Source organism: Bison bison, unplaced genomic scaffold (genome assembly GCF_000754665.1).
Source record: "Bison bison bison isolate TAMUID 2011002044 unplaced genomic scaffold, Bison_UMD1.0 scf7180017864482, whole genome shotgun sequence".
In the NCBI taxonomy this organism is placed as follows: Eukaryota; Metazoa; Chordata; class Mammalia; order Artiodactyla; family Bovidae; genus Bison; species Bison bison.
The window spans coordinates 352,622-355,027 of NW_011495042.1; the positions used below are offsets into that span (position 1 = coordinate 352,622).

The 2,406-nt window shown below is 45.4% G+C and overlaps 1 protein-coding gene across 1 annotated transcript in view; it reads left to right on the forward strand.

Moving 5' to 3' along the window:
• The first annotated feature begins 1,447 nt into the window (after positions 1-1,447).
• The window catches only part of SMARCC1 (SWI/SNF related, matrix associated, actin dependent regulator of chromatin, subfamily c, member 1), a 125,030-nt gene continuing 124,071 nt past the window's right edge, over positions 1,448-2,406 (forward strand). Inside the window, exons 1-2 of the mRNA XM_010862496.1 lie at positions 1,448-1,481; positions 1,992-2,380. Coding sequence (XP_010860798.1) covers positions 1,448-1,481; positions 1,992-2,380 — 423 coding nt within the window. The remainder of the gene's footprint in view (positions 1,482-1,991; positions 2,381-2,406) is intronic.

Here is a 2,406-nt window from a genome sequence, read left to right on the forward strand (position 1 = left end):
TAAAGAGAAAATATTTACTAAACCATACTCTTTGGTACATTTTAGAGAAGGCTTTTTGGTATACTTCCCAGAAACTGAGAAGGCTGTAACAACTGGCAAACCATTACGCAATTTCCAGTTCTTTTCAAAATTCTTTTTTCTTAAAAACTGAAGAAACCTAATCAACTCTTCACCTATTGAGCAATAAAAATACTTTTTGATAAATCACTGTGTGAATTTCGCATGTAGCTTTGAGAACTAGGTGAAAGATATAGTTCATCACTGAACACTTTAGCATGCATATTTTGAACAAGAGTTCAGTATTTCTTTAGTGTTCTTTTCTTCTGAGGGGAAATTTATAGTAAAATGCATAAATTTTCTTTACCATTCCACAACTGGTGTGCATACATCGGTGTAATGCAAATCTATTTCAAATCAACTTATTGTCACTCCCAGGAAATTCCCTTGTGTCCCTCCTTCCCCTCTATTTCCCCAGAGGGAACCCTACTTTGAAGTTTAGCCTGTTCTATAAGTTCATATATATTGAATCATCCTGTATATATCCCTTCAGGTAAGATTTATTTAACTTAGTATAATACCTGGAGATTCATCCATAATGTTGCATGTACTAAGTTTATTCCATTTGGTTATTAGTTAATTTGTCAAATTGGATCTTGCTGTTTTTCATTATCAAGTTGTAAGAGTTTTTTTTTTTTTTCCCTATTCTCTATGTCTCATCAGGTTTATAATTTGCAAGGGTTTTTTCTCATTCAGTGGGTGTTTTCATTTTCTTGTCAGTGTATTTTGAAGCACCAAAGATTTTAATTTGGATGAAGTCCAATTTTTTCTTTTGTTGTCCATGCGTTTTTTTTTCCCAGGCTTTCTCTCTCTATTCTATCATTCACAGTACTGCAGTAGCTACTTTCTAATCTATAAATCTGGTGATGTCGTTCTGTGTCTTCAAGCTGGTTTTCCAGTGCTTACAGGATATTCAAAATTCTCTGCCACCCCAAGTAACATCTTTGCTTCCAGTCCATGGGCTTAAGGAGTTTCACCAAGCATGCTTTCACACTTTAAAACCTTTGTTCCAGTCCCCTCTCCGCCCCCCCCCTCGCTCCGCCCCCTCACGTGTTTGCAATCTCCCTTCCTCCCTGATCATATTCTCTTTTTTTCTTTAAAGGCTGGTCTGAAAAACTCACAAACAGCTTGTCACTTTATGTTCTGGGGTCAGAGAGCATTATGTTCAGAACTCCATAATGGCCAATCACACATTGTTAATAATTTAAAACTCTTCTGCCTCCCTATAAGTCATTCATTCATTCATCAAATATTTATTTAACATCTGTTGGGTAACAGGCCTTCCTCTCAGCACTGAGGGTATACCTGTGAACAAGACTAGGCTCTCATGTAATTTATATGGAAAGTAAGAGAATAAAAATACCAAGTCATGGTGAGTCCTACCGCGACAATGTCGAGCGAGTATGATTGTTCAAGACTGCAAGGTCAGGAGGGATCACTTTTCTGAAGTACCTTTAAGCTATGATTTTGAAAGCGTCAAGCTCAGTTGGTAAAGAATCGCCTGCAATGCAGGAGACCGGTCTGATTCCTGGGTCGGGAAGATCCGTTACCCACTCCAGTATTCTTGGGCTTCTCTTGTGGCTCAGTTGGTGAAGAATCCACCCGCAATGCGGAGACCTGGGTTCGATCCCTGGGTTGGGAAGATCCTCTGGAGAAGGGAAAGGCTACCCATTCCAGTATTCTGGTAGGAGAATTCCATGGACTGTATAGTCCATGGGGTCGCAAAGAGTCGGACGCGACTGAGCGACTTTCACTTCACAAGTGACAATCAGAGGGGAAGAGGGGTCCAGGTCGCGGGAATAGCTGTTGTAAGCGCCCCAAGGCAGGAATGAGCTGGTGTGGCTGGAGCCATGAGTGGGGAGGAAGGTGTGTGAAGCCGAAGGTGTGGATCCCAGATGGATGTTTACAAAGGACGACAGGGTCACTACGTGCAGAAGGTCTGAGGGCAAGCGGGGACAGGTGCAGATTCCCACCCGGCGTGTGGGTTCCCCTGCTGGCACGCGACACTCGAAACGCGCTCTCTTCTCGGACCATCTCACACCAGCTCCTTTCTCCCCGGCGGTGGCAGACGGTGACACAGAACCACCGTGCAGATGTAGACTACATAACGATTCAACGCAGGTCCCGGGGAACCAGCCACAGGCACGGAAGCCCAAGCTGTGAGGTGCAGCGGGTAATCGGTCCGCGGTGCAGGCGGAACAGGCGGGTAGAGGGGGCTCGTCCTAGCCCGGCGCGAGTGCTGCGCATGCGTGCGCGCGTGCCCTCGTCGGTTAGGGCGCCGGTCCCGAGAAGAGGCGGGGCCGGGCTTCCGCGCCGGAAGAGGGTTGGCTGGGCGGGGCCGGGAGGCGG